The following is a 14,279-nucleotide window of genomic DNA, read 5'->3' as shown; positions in this document are numbered from 1 at the left end:
TATTTGTTAAGATTGACTATTATCTATTAAATGGGACCTACTAAACTCTATGATACAATTTTCTATCATGAAACCGTTCTAAACTAATAAACCTTACACTTTCTCCCATTATGGGATAAAGTGTAATGGTGGGTGTAATGGTGGGCTATTATACCTTCTATTACACCCACTGTGGATTAAACTACTTATAATGATACAAACGCTAATTTTTATTCTATAGTTGGATATAGATGCAATTATAAAAGATATTAATTGAAATTTATATGTTTTTACTAAAATAAAGTTTAAAAGATAATGAAATTAAAAATCAAGAGTACAGCGCCAAAACCGGACCACCATCGACAACCACTATCCTCCACAACCATCAAATCAGACAACAACTAAAATCACAAAAAAATTACATGAAAAACACAAGATCATTGTAGGACAGCCGCCACCTCCATCGGAAAAGCAGAACAACCGCCACCTCCATTAGTGGTGCCACTGCTGATGGTGGTGGATGAAGGTCAAAGGAAGAACGGCCGCGGTTGTTGGTTTAGGCTCGTCGTCGCTCCTCAGAAGTGGAAACGCCGCCTCCACCCTCGCGACCTCCACGTCCGCCGCCGAATATTCCACCTCCTTTACGGGCGCCGCCGTCACCACGGTCTCAAGCCTCCACCTTTGGGTGGCCTCATGGTTCAATTTGTCCATGACCTAAAAGGAGAGAGTCTCAAGTTGTATATTACTAGATAACTTAAGGTTTGTTGATTGTTGGTCATTTATCGCAAGTGCATGGTGTCGCAACGCGTAATAGAGTGCACTATAGGTCCAGGTGTCGAAGCTACGAGGATGAGAGAATGATGAGAATGAGGCCTGAAGTCTCATTTCTTTCAATTTGAATCTGAAATGCACATTTACTTCATGTCTCGATTGAGACCAACCCCTCCAAGAGCTTCTGCTCTTTTTGATGCATGTTCATGATCGAGACGTGAGTTAATTTTCTACTGCAAAACCACTAACTTCAAAATTTTATAACTCGATGTAGAAACCTCCAAATGAGTTGGTTCTTGACACCTGAGAAGTTTAGGATGTCTACATTATTTCTTATGAGAACACAAACTCGTTAGAAGTGTCTAACTACAACAAAATTATTAAATAGCGAAGCAGGGTCAAATTCTCATGTATGTCAATGTGCTTTCAGCGTCAATGCTCAAATTGAATCGGGAACTCATCGATTTCAATACGTTTAACCTATCATACTCAAACACAATAATGAGACCAATTTTTTTTAAAGTTATAGCGTTTATCCTCCGTTATGAAATAGTTATTGTTTTTACTATTTTATTCAAAAATTATGAAAACAATTAATATATTTAATTAATAATTTTAAAAATTAAAAATACATTCCCCCTGTTTTAAATAGTTGTTGTTTTCGCTATTTTTATAAATAATGTGAAAGTAATATATAAATTGAATTTTAAATGCAAATTTTACAGTATTTTAATAGGCAAAAAACAATAATAAAAAATAATTGTAATTTTTTTCATTAATTAAAATATTGTACAACAAAAAAATATGAAATACAATACAACTAATCCTGATAGCGTCTGGTCCTCCGCATTTGCAGCCTCATATTGTAACTCTGGTTCTGTTGTCGCTTGTACATGCTCTCAGTCATTGTGCGATACTATCTGCCATATGTAGGGCCCTCAAGCCTCATCATGGTCTGGCTGGTCGACAAATAGAGCTGGTGCAGTACCAGGCATATCCTGTGAGGAGTTTTCTGGGAGGAGTGCAAAGGACGGAGGTGCGATACCAAAAGCCCGCGACTGAAACATGTCAAACGCCTTACAGGTAGGGTCTGGACTGTACAACCAATGCTCTGTAACAGAGAAATGCAGATCCTGATCCTATGGGGAAGAAGAGGGTCGTTCATGTGATGTCGACGGCTGATCGAACCGAGGCGACGAGGGATAGTAATATTGATCAGATTGCGCCGGAAATGTCGGTGGCGGTGGACGCTGATACTGATCTGACTGAGTTGGTGATGTAGGCTGGCTAAAGTGCGGCGGCGTGGCTAGGGGAGTCGTATATGCCATTTTTCCATAAGACGAGTTAAAAAACGGCATAGACGTTGGTGACACCTGAAACGATGAAGCCCGGGGCCCCTGAGACAAAGAGCATAAAAGCAACATTTATTAGATTATATACTAAAATACGAGGTTACAAATTAAATTATATACTAAAATAAGTCTAACTTGTGATGGTGAAGTCTGGGGCGACAGAGACTGCGATGGAGCCTCAGAGGTTGTCCCGCAATACTGTGTGGGCCTGTAGTACTCCCGATGTCTATCCCAGGTCTCAGCGACATCCACGTGAAAGTAGACCGGTGGCGGGATAGGGTCCGCTGGCCGTGGACGGGGTTGCTCGCGAGCTCTAGGTCGCTGTCTACGGCGTCCTTGGATGGCATCCAAATCAATCGTAGCGGGAGGGATGTCAGGTAGTATGAATGGCGGGACTGTTGGTTCGGGTGCGGGCAATGTGACGTCCCTCCGCTCCTCTCTGCTAGCCAACTGCAAACTACGTGCAGCAGTCCTAATCCTGGAACCCGCCTCTGCCTGCAAGCGAATCATCTCCATCGTATCACGCTGTTAAGAGTGAAAAGAAATCGTCAGTGATCATATTATTAAGACAAATTAAAAATGAAAATTAACATTAACAAGTTTACTTACACTAGAACCGGTCTCTGCACCCTGATGGGTAATCCATCTCCGACTACGGCTCCGATACCACTCCATGTACTGTGAATGGTAGTGTGGTGGACGCTGTAGCTGGTGACCCTCAACGACAAATGACTCCCTGTTGTTCCAAATCATGACATAATATAGGAGTAGCTCTAAAAAGTTGTTGCATCCCCGATAGCGGATGTTGTGAAGGCGATGATCCTGCATGGCTGGCAAAGGAATAGGCTGAATTAATCCAAACTGCTGAAGCACCCTATCCGACTGGTGCCACTCGACAATATGATAGTAAATCAGTGGCACTCGCGCACGCCAAAGGCGTGCCCCCGCCAAGTACTGCTGAGGGATGGATCTGACAATAACGTCAGAGTATGGCTGCCACTCGATCTGCGCACGTAAATTAATAAAATTGTTAAATTTTTTTTGTAAACTTGAATTGAAATTGCAAGAATACTTACATCCTCGTAACGCAGACCATCCAGTAGTACTCTGATGCTACGCAAATCGTGTCTAGGGACCCTCCGACGATCCCTAGGGCCCGCCCATCTACAAAGGTGAAACATTATTAACATATTGATTGTTCAATTATATTACAAGTAAAATAAAACTGTTTATTGTAAATATATACCTGTCACCCAAAGGTAAATGTGGTGCAATATGAGCGTCGATCAAACGAGGACGCAATGGTGTCAGACGCTCGAATGCCCAGAGCTGCAGAATCCACGTGGCGCCCCCAATGTTAATTCTGTGTTGGGATGTCATGGAAGCGATGCACAACTCGTGGTATAGGTGGGCTAGAACCGCCGATCCCCAACTGATGTCGCGTAAACCCCCTAAATCTGCCAGCTGCGGTAGAATCCTCAAGCCTAAGTGGCCACTGTTCAAATCCGTGAAGCACAAACCCTGTAGAGCAGCCCAAAGGTAAGCTCGGACAGCCCACCCAATCTCCACCTCAGTAGCATGCTCCGGCAAATACAGAAACTGAGCGAACTCGGCATATAACCACCCAGTGCCGACCCACGATGAACCTGGTGAATGGCTAGCCTGAAGCGCTCTGCCTAAAAGGGGAACAGCTATAGTGTTCCAATCAACTATACGAGGTCCGGTCACTGCCAACCCATCTATGGGGAGCCCCGTCAAGATGGCCACGTCCTGCAACGTGATCGTACACTCCCCCTCTGGAAACATAAATGTATGCGTCTCTGGCCTCCACCTCTCAACAAGGGCAGTCACCAGGGACATGTCCACCGGAAGCTGCCGCATTTCGATGAAACCAGAAAGGCCCGTCTGTATGATGCCGGCCCGGATGCGATGATCTATCGTGTCAAAAGCGGATAATCCGGCGCTCGAACGCGACCCCAAGGCAATGTTGTCGTCCTAAAATAAAGAAATTTTAGTCTAAGTGCATTAATGAACAAAGTGTGCAAATAATAATATTGAGTTGCTTACCTGGTTATCCCAAATAACCGAGGATCTGTGATCGTCCTGCATATGCAGAACATCGGGCACATGTGGTCCAGGAGAGTAGTAGTCATGGGGGGCAGCCATAACTGCAATAAAAAAGGAGTATTAATTTAGGAGCCACAAACAGAAATCAACACAGCAACTATAAAGTTTACAAAATTAACAACAGATGAACTGATTTCAAACTTAATAATTAATATGACGTCATAATTAATTCATAATATGACATAATAATTAAAATCTCATTCACACATAAAAATTATAAAAAAAATACAATAACAAACACAAGCAATTCCAATTTATTACACAATATAGTGGTTTCTAATCATATTGGTTTCTGGTTAACTTGGAACAAACATGTGCATTATGGTCATTGTTACAACGTCTACTACACTAGTTAGGACATGGATCTTCCTTCAATTGCTGATCCATCTCATTCCTGAAGCGCTGATTAACCGGTCGCCCCTTCTTCTAATTCAGGCACGGTCTGGAATGAAGTACGGTACCTCAGGGACTATCCAGTACGCGCAGTCACATAATGGAATAAAAGGGGTGTTCCAATATTGGATTTCAAACTTGGTTTGGTAGTGCTAACTAATGAAATCACGAGGGTCCAACTTCTCTTTCGCACACACGACCATAGCATGAGAATAGGGAAACTTAAATTGATGGAATTTACCACATGTGCATTTTCTTTGTTGGAGATTTACCGTATGGGCATTTCCTCCTCTTGCGGTTGTTTGGTTTCTCCTAGTTTTCACTTTCCAAGTCATCATAGTACGGTCATACGTCTTGCTAACATGGAAATAAGCCTTGTCCTCCCCTTTTATTAGATGCATATTGGAGTGTAATGAATGTTGGTATCAATTAATAATTGATACATCGTCCAGCGCTTGATAAAAATATCGGAAAGCTTATCAAAAATAGCCTCAATCATTTCTGTGATAGGAAGCCCCCTGATATTCTTCATCGCATTAATGGACTCGGCGGTAATTTGTTGTCATCACATTGTGTCATGGTCCTTTTTTTTCATATGACATTGTCCACTAGTCTTTCGTTAGAAGGCATGGATCATTTAAATATGCATACCCCTCAGGCAATTTGATTTCGATGATGTGCATGTATTGTTTGTATTTATTCTTTTGATACGTCTGCCCTACACATAATTTGACCACAAGGAAATTTTGTGCATCCATATTTTCTCAATTCACAAGCACCACACTATAAACGGGAATGATGCCTGCTTTCTTTGCCAGCTTTTTCATACTCTTACTCTTAATGAGAGTATGGAAATTACTCACTAGATGCTTGAAGCAGAATTTGTGAGCAACTCCGGCCCACTCCGGACGCTTCAAAACTGCCACTATTCCACCGACGCGATCTGAAATAATGGCCACCTTCCGATCAAGAATAACCTACTGTCGGAGATGTTCCAAAAAATATTCATAACTTTCAGCGCTTTCAGATTCAACAAGTGCAAACGCTAGCGATATTATGTGGTTGTTGCACCTATTGCCGACGATATCAACATGGTCATTTTGTAGTTTCCATACAAATGAGTGGCGTCGACGAACATAACAAACTTGCAATAAGGGAATCCTGCAACCATCAGGTAGAAAGTCCATAACATTCTACGTAACATTCTGACATACGTGTGAAACATCCCATTTATGTAAACTTCAGTGCATGTGTATTACAAGTTGAAAATTATTACTTCCAGTGCTTAATTTACTTGTTCTTAACAAAAATTCCTGAACCTTTGCGATTAAATTTGTACCTTATGCATGCCAAAATGATCCATAATTTAACCGAACCATATTACCCATTAACTTGCAAATCTGTGCAAAAGATGCATCCCAATCCCTGTAAATGCTATAGATTGCCTTCTTCTTGGCATAATAAGTTCTTTTATATGGAGTCCTTGCTCCAAATGTTTCAAAAATTCCAGCAATGAGCGTCTTGATCCGTATATCACGCTCCTCCATCACTTGAGTTCTGATATATTGGCAATTTGATTAGCCCAAAAATTTCGATGGTCAGGACCTGCCACCAACTAATTGCACGTGTGTGGCGCTTTATATTTTATCAACATCCATGTATTGGTTATTTATAGCAGGGTGGTGCACAACCACCATTTGCATATGTCGTCGTGCTTACAAACCATCACAATTGTCGTGTTGGTAATCCGTTAACTCTTGTGCTCCCTTCTCACAACCATTGAATAAGAAGTCGCACATGTCTGAACAGCCAAACGGTTTGTGAAGATCATCCCAACTTCAAACTCCATCCCAGGCCGTCACACAAGGTTCAGGGCAGACCACGAGTTCAAGTCAACTATAAAGTCGTCGACATCTACACGTTTAACGTGGTCAGGGAGTTACGAGTGGTACCGTGTACTTTCTCCTAAATCCGCCGCTTCTTCACCAATGTCGATGTCCCCGACATCCTCTTCGCCACCCCCATAGAAGTCATCTTCTTCCTCTTCGTCATTGTTGTTCTTTGGCTCACTAGAATTACTTAAACCGAACTGATTTAGTGAAATGTCGCTACGCCTCGTTTAGCATTTCAAATACGTGTTAATATTCTCCACTGCAAACAGCGAGTGTGGGCATATTTGACCCTGTACAATGTTAGGTAGCCGCAAGAATTTTTTTGTAATTTCGACTTTGCACTTAGTAGAAACTGCCCTTTTACATATATTCACCAATTCTTCAAAATTCATCTTTTCACTTAGTGACATTTTCACTCGACGACCGTAATTGTATTCTACTCTACAGGAAAAGTTTACAATTCTACCATCGCACCATATCACAAATGATAAATTTATAGTCGTCATTATTACAAGTATCGTCAAAAACATATATCACCGTTATTTTTAAAATGCGAGTCTTAAATTTATAACATTTTTACCATTTTCAATTACATATCATTTTATTTTTAATAATTTTAACATTTTTCTATAAAGTTAGTTTTAAGAGAAAATAAAAAAAAAACCCTAGATATGATGATTTTTTCACATAATACTAGCTTTCTAATTTCTTTTCATCACCACCATTATTTTTGTGATTTCTTTTCATCTACCACTTTTTTTCTTTTATAATAGAGAGATAGGTGTTCCAACATGATTTTTTTTTGTTCAAATTCTTAACCTTCACAGATGAAGCTTCATTCAAAAATCTCTTGTTCAAATGAAATCACAACTAAGAAGAAAGTTAATCCAGTAAATTGGTGAAGATAACAAAATAATTGAACTGTCAAAACAGCAAATTAATAAAACCACTCGGTTACTCACCACTATGCTGATAGTTTTTTTCATGTACTTCTTTCCTATTGGCTATTGTTATCTCTTTTCAAATTAAAGTAAAAAATGAATGAATTATGTGACTGTTTAAATTTATTGTGTCATGGTCTCCGATCTCAAATTGGGTTGTTTGAGTCTGATATCAGCTTCTAGTTACATTATTTAAGTTAATTAATTAAGTTAGTTCTCTTAGGTCATGTTGGTTTAAGTTAATTAAATTAGTAGCTGTTTGGGGTCATTAATTAGTTAGAAACTGAACATATAATTTATACAAATGCAGCTCTAAGAACTAAAAATGGCCAATGGGTTTTCAATTTTTAACTAATTAATACTGATTAATTAAATATACATATTTGATAGTATATTTTTGATACATTTTCAAAACATTTCTGATACATATTTAATATATATTTGACAGATCTCCGGTATATATTTGATAGCGGTGGTAGAGTTTTGATTTATTGGTGGATTTTTTTTACTTAATTTATAGTTGAAGATCTAAAATATGCTACTTTTGGATTTTAAATGTAATTTAGATCTCGTAATTATATAATGGATACACTTCCAAAACATATTTGATACATACTTAACCGCCCGAACTTTTTTTCTTGTGTTTTTTACACTTTTTTAAAATTTTATTACATTTATTTTTCTTACATATTTGATACATCTCAGTTACATAATTTATACATGATAGATATATTTTTTAAATGTACTTAATAAATACATTGCTGATATATATTTACACATGATAAAGATATTTTTTGATATAATTTATATATGATAGATACATTTTTTAATATATTTAAGAGATACATCTCTGATATATATTTATACATGATACATATATTATTTATAAACCAGACCGTATCTGGTAGGCATCAACAATATATCCGGTAAGTAATTTATAAAATTATATTTTTTAAAATTCTATCATTTGTGTATCATATATTTTTAAATTTTTGAAATTTAATATATCTATATCTATATTTATATTTTTAAAATTAAAATTAATATTATTTTTAAAAAAATTAAATAAAAAAAAACTACAAAAAGCACTTACTCCATAAGCAAGTGCAAAATGATATGATGTCACAAAGAAACATATGGGCTTTAGCTTTAGGCTGTTGGTCGATGAAGGCCTTTTGCTCCAACTGTTTTCTTCTCGGAGTAACTGACGCGCTGACACCAGCAGAATGCCATTGTTGAAAAGAAATGGGTACTAGTGTAATTACATTTAATTCTATTGTAAAGTGTGAATAATTTTTTTTGTTGTTGGTGTTTTTGTGGGTTTTTCTAGTTTTAAATAATTTATATTAAATATTTATAAAATACTAAAAAGTTTAACATTTTTTTAATTATAATATATACTTTTTATTAAATATTTACATAAATACTAAAAATTTCAATATTTTTCTAAACTATACTAAATGATAACATTTCTAACATTTCCCTAAACTAGTATACTGCATATTATTAACAACAAAAATTATTTACTATAATAACTAAAAAAATTAAATAAACTAACCTTTTGTAGTCTTAAAAAAAATTAGCTGTGCTCCAAAAAAAAATAAACCCGTTAAGCTCCGAAAAATAACACCCCGTAAGATTCTCCCGTTTAACTCTGAAGAAGAAACTCGCGTAAGAATTCTAAGCTCTCTTTTGATCTTTTCTCTCTAGGTTTTCTTTTTTGGGTTAATTGTGTGAGTGATGGGAATGAAAAAAATGTATCTTATATGGGAAGCAATCCGCAATTTTGAATTGCGGATTGCTTCTCGTGGGCCGAAGCTTAGGACTTGAGAAAAGTTTTATATGTGTTACGAGCATCACCTGTTCGACGTTATGCCTAGCTGAACTCTCCATTCTTTTCTCAACGCTTAAATTTTTTGCTATCAAAATGGTAATCAAGCTTTACAGAAGCTCACTTTGTTCTCATCAAATCATGCCCAAATTCACTTCATTTCGCTCAGTTTCTTCACTTGAACACTCAATCAAAACAGCAGTTGAAACCAAGGCCTATACCCAAATCCCAGAGCTTCTAATTCCCACTAAAAACCAATCTTTACCGAACCCAAATCCTTTTACATTCTTATCTGCATACCCGTTGAGTCAAACAACAGAGATAATTGATGAAATTCTGCAATCTTTTATCACTATAAGACCTCACTCTTGTCTCAAGCTTAGTTATTCTTGTTTACTGTACTATACTTTTCAAACTCCTAATCCCTTACCTATTGCTTTATCAATTCTACAGCGCAGTTTTCGATCCGGGTGTCAGCCGGAACCTCAGTTTCGTCTTCTTTTAGCTTCGGCTTGGGTTCGTAAAAGACGGAAACTTTACACTGTTTTGAACATTCTCCGAGAATTGGAGTCTATCGGGTATTACCCGGATTGTAGTGTTTGTAATTATGTGTTGTTTTCGCTTTGTTGCGTTGATCAGTTAGGTGAGGCAGTTCATGTTTTGAAGTGTATGAGTGGAGCTGGTTGTGTTCCTGATTTGGAAAGTTATGGGAATGTTATTGGTTCGTTGTGTAAAGCTGGTAAAACTGGTCACGCAGTTGAGTTGATGAAGGAAATGGTGGTGAAATCTGGATTGATTCCTAGGCAGGGGACTTTGGTGAAGTTAATAGCTGCATTACGAGGTAATAGAGAGATACGGGTAGCCGTTGAGATGATTGAGTTCTTGGAGAAGGAGGGGTGTGTAGTGGGATTTGAGTGTTATGAGGTTTTGGTTGAAGGGTGTTTAGAGAGTAAAGATTATGTTTTGGCGGCGAAAATGGTAATGAGGATGACTGATAAAAGGTTTATACCTTATATTAAGGTTAGACAAAAGGTGGTTGATCGGCTTATTGATGCTGGTGCTTGGAAGATTGCTTGTGCTGTGAGGCAAAGATTTGCGGAATTGAATTCGTAGATTGTTCCATTTTTTGAATGTAAGTGCAATTTTATGTATGCTGAATTTATATTTAGTTAGTTTCTCCGTGGTTTTCCGTGGGCTTATGATGGCTAATCTATGGTAGTATTGTTTTCCATGCTGTGTCGTAGGGATGTTGGAGCTGGTAAATGTATAGGTTTGTGTTTTCTAGAGTTACTATGTACACCTTGTTTCTATATGTCATAATGGTTAGATAGTCATGTTCATTTATGCAAATCATATTCTTACAATCATTTAGTTTTCTAGTTGGTCAATGACTCAATGCTGGACGTACATAAGTTGGATTTTGATTACAGGACAGCAAAACCCTACTTGAGCAAAAATTCTGCTAATTATTTTATCTTACCAATGTTTAATCTGTAAAAATCATCATGCGTGGATTTAGCAGTCATAGCTATTGTGAGTTATCGATGTTGTGATGCACATTCAGACCATAATTACCTTTACTTGGTAGTCTTTCGATAATAATGAACGAAATTTATTAGCGCCTATGGTTGCTTTAGATGCTTATTGTTGCTATGCCAGAATTTCTTGTATGGTCTTTGCTGTCAATCAGATCAATGATAGAGGAAAATAAATTATAAAAACAAGTTTTATGTACCATTTTGTAGTTGTATTTCTGCAATACAAGGAATTTCTATCACCCATTTTCTTATGCTTTGGGCATGATTTTTACTATCATCCTTCATTGTATTTCATTTATTCTTAAATACAAGACTCCAAAAGTATCTTTTGCATGAACTTATATGTAATACCATCTATTAAGCATCCTTTTAGTCATCCTCCAATCATCCTACAACTAGGACTGCCTAGTATATCCTTAAAGCTTGCTTAATCCTTGATAGGGTAGCTAGCATCCGCGGCAATGCCACACATACCTTTTTTGTCGGTGGAACCACGCTTCATCCTTACATAGCCAGACTCGCCCCATTTTGTGCCCCATGAGTTTTTCACTAGCCAATACTTATGACCATCACTGGCTCCATAGCCAACTGCTGTAACTCCATGATTGAGTTCGACTCCACAAAAGCCGCTTAAGATACCTGATGAATAGAGTTGAAACGGATAACCACTGGCATCAATTGCAACAGATACAGGCTGTTTGGAAACTGCCGCTTGTAGGCTAGTCTCACTATTGATGGGTACTGTTTCGTAGCCACTAACTGTTGCTGCATGGTTAGCAGTCTTTGATTTTTCACAAGTGCCATCTGTTCCCTTATAAGGATAGTCATTTTCAGTGGTCAGTCCCCCATTGCTTTTAATAAATGTAAATGCTTTTTCCATGAATCCACCACTGCATCCCTTGTTAGAACCCGCTACATCGCAGTCTATAAGCTCTTGTTCTGATAGAGATACTAAAGTTCCCGTCTTAATTTTGTTAATGCCTTCCACAGCTGCTACTGCAGAAAAAGCCCAGCAACTCCCTGTACATGGGCTGCAAGTTAGATCTTTTCATATTACAGAAGCTCACTAGTATTAACCAGACAATCAATCGGCAATAGAAGAGATTGTGGTTTGTTGCTTAACCTATTACTATTGTGGGGCATGAATGCATGATTGAAAAATTAGTGTCAAAGTTAGACTTACGATGTTCTAGACTCCTAGTGGTTACTTGAGAACTTGTTAAAATGAAATCTACGGTATGGAAGAATAAAGAATCTTGGTGACCCACATTAGGAATCTTTTTTTTTTTTGGTTTATTTGTATGCGTTCTTCCATATGAACATAACATTCACCCTAAAACATATAGGCAATTGTTATCAGTTCATTGTATCTTTAAGAGTCTTAACTAGTAACTAGTTTCGGATATAACTAAAAATGCTTATAGTGGCGGTCTCCTAATATAATGTATACCTTATACCTCGAGAATATGCACCTAGACTCTATACTTTCAGCTAAATGGGAACTGCAAAGAAAGGAAAGGAAAAAATATCATACCACATTGGCCTTGATCCTTAATTGGGGTCACAGCACCTTCCTGTCTCCAGTCTTTGGTGTCTGGCACCTCCGTGTGATTTTCATATCTGTAGCTAGGGTTAGTTCTTTTATATTTTCTCGGCTGAAAACCGAGGTAGATAGATTTGAACTCATCATTAGTCAAGTCTGCAAATTTGTTGTCGGTGAGCTTGAATGACAAGTTCTGAGAATTGATGTATTGGATGAACTGAACATTGGAATGGTAAATTCCAAACCGCAATAAATATTCATCTCTAGTGTCGTATTTTCGACCATTATGTTCCAGCCATTTGTCGTACCTCGATTTCATGGCCATGTCTTCAATTATGGACAGACTATTGATTTCTGACCTTGCTATTGAAGGTATCCATAAAGTGCAAAGAATTGCAAGAATCAAACCAGAAAGCTTCATCCCAATATGCGCTCTCATGGCTAGCATAAAGCATACACTGAGAATTTGAGCCTTATAAATAGAGATTTAGCACGAGTTGGCTATACGTAATGCAATATGTCCTTTATGCTAGATCATACTTTTACTCAAGGTATTTCAGTTGTGGTTTTGTGTTGTTCATTTCTTTCTGTAGCATCCAATTTCACTATGACAAGTCTTTTTACTCGATGACGTAAACCGTGTGTGCAGGTTTAGCTGCAGAATGGAGACTAAAGATGGCCAACCCAGAAACCAGGGACTTAGGTAATGGTCAATTCTTTAATGGCTATGCTCTTCTTAGCCACAAAAATTCTGCCTCAAATTGTATGCATCTGAACTTAATGAAACTGAGTTTTATACGTTTCAGACACACATGAATTCATAACAGGTAATATAGTTGTGATTGCCAGCTTATCAGAACAACACTCATGCAGAAGGTGTGAACTTACAAAACCAGAAATGAGGAAACCTTTAGATGTTGGATCACTAGACCTAGGGGTGTAACTGAGTCGAGATAACTCACGAATTGTTCGGAATTGACTCGAAATTACACGAAATCAACTCTTTGTTAATCGAGTCGAGCACGAGTTCGATTTTCGAGCTACTCGAGTCAATTGCCGAGTCGAGTTCGAGTATTAAGATACTCGGCTTAACAGGCTCGCGAGCCTAATCGACTCTTGATTAATTCACTCTTTTATCTTTCATAATTGTATATAATTACAATAATATCCTTATTCTTATATTAGAATTAATTTTTTTTTTTGAATCTCAGTTATGATATGGAGCATGGGGTAGATATAAAATAAAATTGATCGAATTTTAGTCGAGTTTTGGGCTTCAAGTTTTGAATTTTAGAATCGAGTTGAGCTCCAGTTTAACAGCATTTCGACTCGGATTGATTATAAGGTAGACCATGCAAGTCATTTGACATCTTTGTTGTTAAAACAGTATTTGAGGAGCAAAAATCATTTAAGGCCATACCATGTTGATATGCAATTCTACTTGTGGAAGTCACTTCAGTGTGACAAAAAATTGAATTGTTCTCTAATCTTACTCAATTATTTTCATCTTGAGGTTTACATTAGCAATGAGTTCATGATCTGTCATTGTCATTTAAATTTCTATTTTTGGACATTAATTAATTGAGTTTGCAATGTGATTGGAACTAGGCTTTTACAATTGGGTACTCTGTACATCAATTATTAGTCCAACATTTCTCTTTTATTATTTAAATTGCACTGCACGTGGTATGCTTCTATTTAAGGGAATTATATGAAAGTTATTGTTGAAAATTGCATAATAATTAGCCATGCACTTGAAGTAAAGTACTGAAATACTTAAAAAGGATAATAAATTTGTAATTTATAAAATGTTTAATCATCGAAAAATACCCTATTTTTTATTTATGGCTTAAACTTTCAAAATTGTCAATTTTAGTTTATTTTTTTAATTTTCAGCTTTAATTGTAGTCAT

General features: G+C 37.3%; 3 protein-coding genes across 8 annotated transcripts; 1 reads left to right on the top strand and 2 right to left on the bottom strand.

Moving 5' to 3' along the window:
- Positions 1-1,497: 1,497 nt before the first annotated feature.
- LOC126655311 (serine/threonine-protein phosphatase 7 long form homolog) lies at positions 1,498-8,765 on the bottom strand. Its single transcript, XM_050349431.2, has 7 exons — positions 8,549-8,765; positions 4,170-4,270; positions 3,349-4,097; positions 3,179-3,266; positions 2,712-3,107; positions 2,238-2,627; positions 1,498-2,147 (listed from the first exon to the last, which is right to left on the bottom strand). Exons 1-7 carry the CDS (start codon positions 8,589-8,591, stop codon positions 1,890-1,892), a joined length of 2,025 nt encoding a protein of 674 aa, XP_050205388.1. The 5' UTR covers positions 8,592-8,765; the 3' UTR covers positions 1,498-1,889.
- Positions 8,766-9,016: 251 nt separating this feature from the next.
- On the top strand, positions 9,017-13,890 carry LOC126655313 (pentatricopeptide repeat-containing protein At1g06270). 6 transcript variants are annotated; one of them, XR_007632998.2, is made up of 3 exons: positions 9,017-10,418; positions 13,017-13,070; positions 13,579-13,890. XR_007632998.2 is itself a non-coding variant. In XM_050349434.2 (2 exons), exon 1 carries the CDS (start codon positions 9,383-9,385, stop codon positions 10,397-10,399), a length of 1,017 nt encoding a protein of 338 aa, XP_050205391.1. In that variant the 5' UTR covers positions 9,017-9,382; the 3' UTR covers positions 10,400-10,418; positions 13,017-13,572. The 6 variants fall into 6 exon arrangements, 1 of the variants encoding a protein (XP_050205391.1); XR_007632999.2 differs by lacking the exon at positions 13,579-13,890 and adding an exon at positions 13,174-13,572; XR_007632996.2 differs by having other exon boundaries at positions 9,018-12,918.
- Positions 10,995-12,815, bottom strand: LOC126655312 (zingipain-2-like). Its single transcript, XM_050349433.1, has 2 exons — positions 12,359-12,815; positions 10,995-11,844 (listed from the first exon to the last, which is right to left on the bottom strand). The coding sequence occupies exons 1-2, from the start codon at positions 12,813-12,815 to the stop codon at positions 11,252-11,254; spliced, it is 1,050 nt and encodes a 349-aa protein (XP_050205390.1). The 3' UTR covers positions 10,995-11,251.
- Positions 13,891-14,279: the final 389 nt, after the last annotated feature.

This window comes from Mercurialis annua, linkage group LG7, assembly GCF_937616625.2.
Source record: "Mercurialis annua linkage group LG7, ddMerAnnu1.2, whole genome shotgun sequence".
NCBI classification, from domain to species: domain Eukaryota; kingdom Viridiplantae; phylum Streptophyta; class Magnoliopsida; order Malpighiales; family Euphorbiaceae; genus Mercurialis; species Mercurialis annua.
The sequence above is the reverse complement of the archived record's forward strand: the minus strand, read 5'-3'. Positions and strand labels throughout refer to the sequence as shown.

Bases quoted from the DNA above. Each gene is read 5' to 3' on its own strand.
- LOC126655311 (XM_050349431.2), bottom strand. From the start codon at position 8,591: ATGTTTCTTTGTGACATCATATCATTTTGCACTTGCTTATGGA. The intron at 4,098-4,169 runs GTAAGCAACTCA...TCTTTATTTTAG, and splicing joins CGGTTATTTGGGATAACCAG to GACGACAACATTGCCTTGGG. The intron at 2,628-2,711 runs GTAAGTAAACTT...CACTCTTAACAG, and splicing joins GTGCAGAGACCGGTTCTAGT to CGTGATACGATGGAGATGAT.
- LOC126655312 (XM_050349433.1), bottom strand. From the start codon at position 12,815: ATGCTAGCCATGAGAGCGCATATTGGGATGAAGCTTTCTGGTTTGATT. The intron at 11,845-12,358 runs GTATGATATTTT...GCCCATGTACAG, and splicing joins TAAGGATCAAGGCCAATGTG to GGAGTTGCTGGGCTTTTTCT.
- LOC126655313 (XM_050349434.2), top strand. From the start codon at position 9,383: ATGGTAATCAAGCTTTACAGAAGCTCACTTTGTTCTCATCAAATCATG.